The sequence below is a fragment of the Myotis brandtii genome, unplaced genomic scaffold (genome assembly GCF_000412655.1).
Source record: "Myotis brandtii unplaced genomic scaffold, ASM41265v1 scaffold1341, whole genome shotgun sequence".
Lineage (NCBI taxonomy): Eukaryota > Metazoa > Chordata > Mammalia > Chiroptera > Vespertilionidae > Myotis > Myotis brandtii.
Window position 1 is genome coordinate 818,563 of NW_005354761.1, and position 1,806 is coordinate 820,368.

The following is a 1,806-nucleotide window of genomic DNA, read 5'->3' on the forward strand; positions in this document are numbered from 1 at the left end:
AGAGGGGGGGTGGGGGGGGGGGGGGGGGAGAAGAAGCTGGCCTCTAGAGCCAAAGTCAGACTCTAGGGTAGGGCTGAGAGGTGTCCACGACCACGATAGTGGCCAGGGAGCAAGCGGGCCGCGCGTGTCCCCGACCTTTGCCTTCACGGTCTCAGCGCCTCCAGGACCAGCGACCCCAAGAGGAGGGAATTGTGCCCCGCGTGTAGGTCCTGAGCCCGCATACGCTTGGAGTCCGCAGCCAGAACCCGTGGCTACTTCGTTTACTCAGTGCAAATTAACTGAAGCCGAAGCGTCAGAAATGGACAGGCTTTTAAAACGTTCGGTTTCTTCGTAAAACTCCTACTGCCTTGACTGTCGCTTCACGTGAGATTGGATGGAAAGCTGCGGGGCCCATCTCCGACCCGCCTGGTGAAAGAGGCCTGGCAGCAACCCGCGGCTTCCTGCCGGGAGCTGCTGTCTGTCCCAGGCTGCGCCATCCCCGCTGCCTCCTAGCTCCCCGCGGCGTTTCCAAGCGCCCCTGAAACGCACTCTAACCAGGGTTCCCTGCGCTTCTCCCTGCCTCGCGTCAGTTTCCCACGGATGTTGACTCAATTTGGAAACAAAATCTCAAACACCTGCTCTGAGGTGAGGGCCTCCCAAAGAGTGACTAGGTGGAGGGAGGAGTCTGATTGGGCGATGCCAGACTTTCAGAACTCCCACGTTCGAACACTGCCTTGGACCGTGGGTCTCCGGTGGCTCCTAACTGATTGCGAATGTGGAAAGCAGAGCTCTGCGGGAGCGGCTCCAGAAACCCACCACCCCAACCCTGCTCATTCCCCACCCCAACCCCCAAACTGGGCGCTAGGAATCTCCGGCAGGAATATATGCAGGCTCTGGACGTTTCCTTAAGAGTTTTCTTCCTTCCCAAACTAGCCATTGTTTTCCCGGATTCATCATAGAAGAGTTAGATACTCCAGACTGTAAAAGGCGGTTACATGCCGCTGACACCGATTTTAGGTACTCGGCAACCTCACCAGGTCACCAATTACCAGACGTTGAAAATATGCCCCCGTTTATCACAAACTGAAGCAACCCCTCCAGGTCATCCACGTCTCCCTTGAGTCTGATCTCCGGAACCCATAAGGGGTCCCTTCCCCCTCCCCTCCCCGAGATTATGGCCTCCACTCCAGTCCGACGGCTCTAAGAGAGAGAGAGACGGACTCCTGCTAGAGCAGCAAGAGAATCCGCCTCTTTGGAGTCCCGGAAAGTTCTCATCTCTTTCCAGAAGTTCCCGCCCTCGTGGAGCCCCCAGCCCCTCCCTCCAACCCGCCCTCTTAGATGAACAACCCCATCCCTACCCCCATCACACGTATTTGCAGAGGGGACATTCACTGCTCACCTGGAGGGACTCGCCAGTGCCCGGGGACGTCCACACTCGCGAAGGCCGAGAAGGGGAGGGTTGGGGTGGGGTGTCCCACAGGCCTCCTGAGAGACTGGGCAGGTAGGAGAGGAGGGTGTCTCCGAGAGGAACGCTCCCACAAGCCCGCCCAGAGCCGGGACTGCAGCCCAGGAGCCGGGGCCCCGCCGCCTCCTCACCGCGATCCTGGACTTTCTCCTGCCACCGGAGCCGGCTTCCACGTGTGTCCTGGAGCCGGCGTCTTCGCACACGCTCCGCTCTGGACCTGGGTGTCTTCAGCAGCCTGAGCATTTGGGGATCCGGGGCCCGGGTGGCATCTGGGCCAAGTTAGGCGTGGCCGAGTCCAGCACCGAACGTCTGCAAGACCGGAGGAGCCGCGGCGCGTCCGGGGCAGAGCTGCCTCAAATGGG

At 60.3% G+C, this 1,806-nt stretch overlaps 1 protein-coding gene across 1 annotated transcript in view; it reads left to right on the top strand.

The window, feature by feature from the left end:
* The window catches only part of WT1 (Wilms tumor 1), a 69,031-nt gene that overhangs the window by 13,925 nt on the left and 53,300 nt on the right, over positions 1-1,806 (top strand). Inside the window, exon 4 of the mRNA XM_014534953.1 lies at positions 1,481-1,798. Coding sequence (XP_014390439.1) covers positions 1,481-1,798 — 318 coding nt within the window. The remainder of the gene's footprint in view (positions 1-1,480; positions 1,799-1,806) is intronic.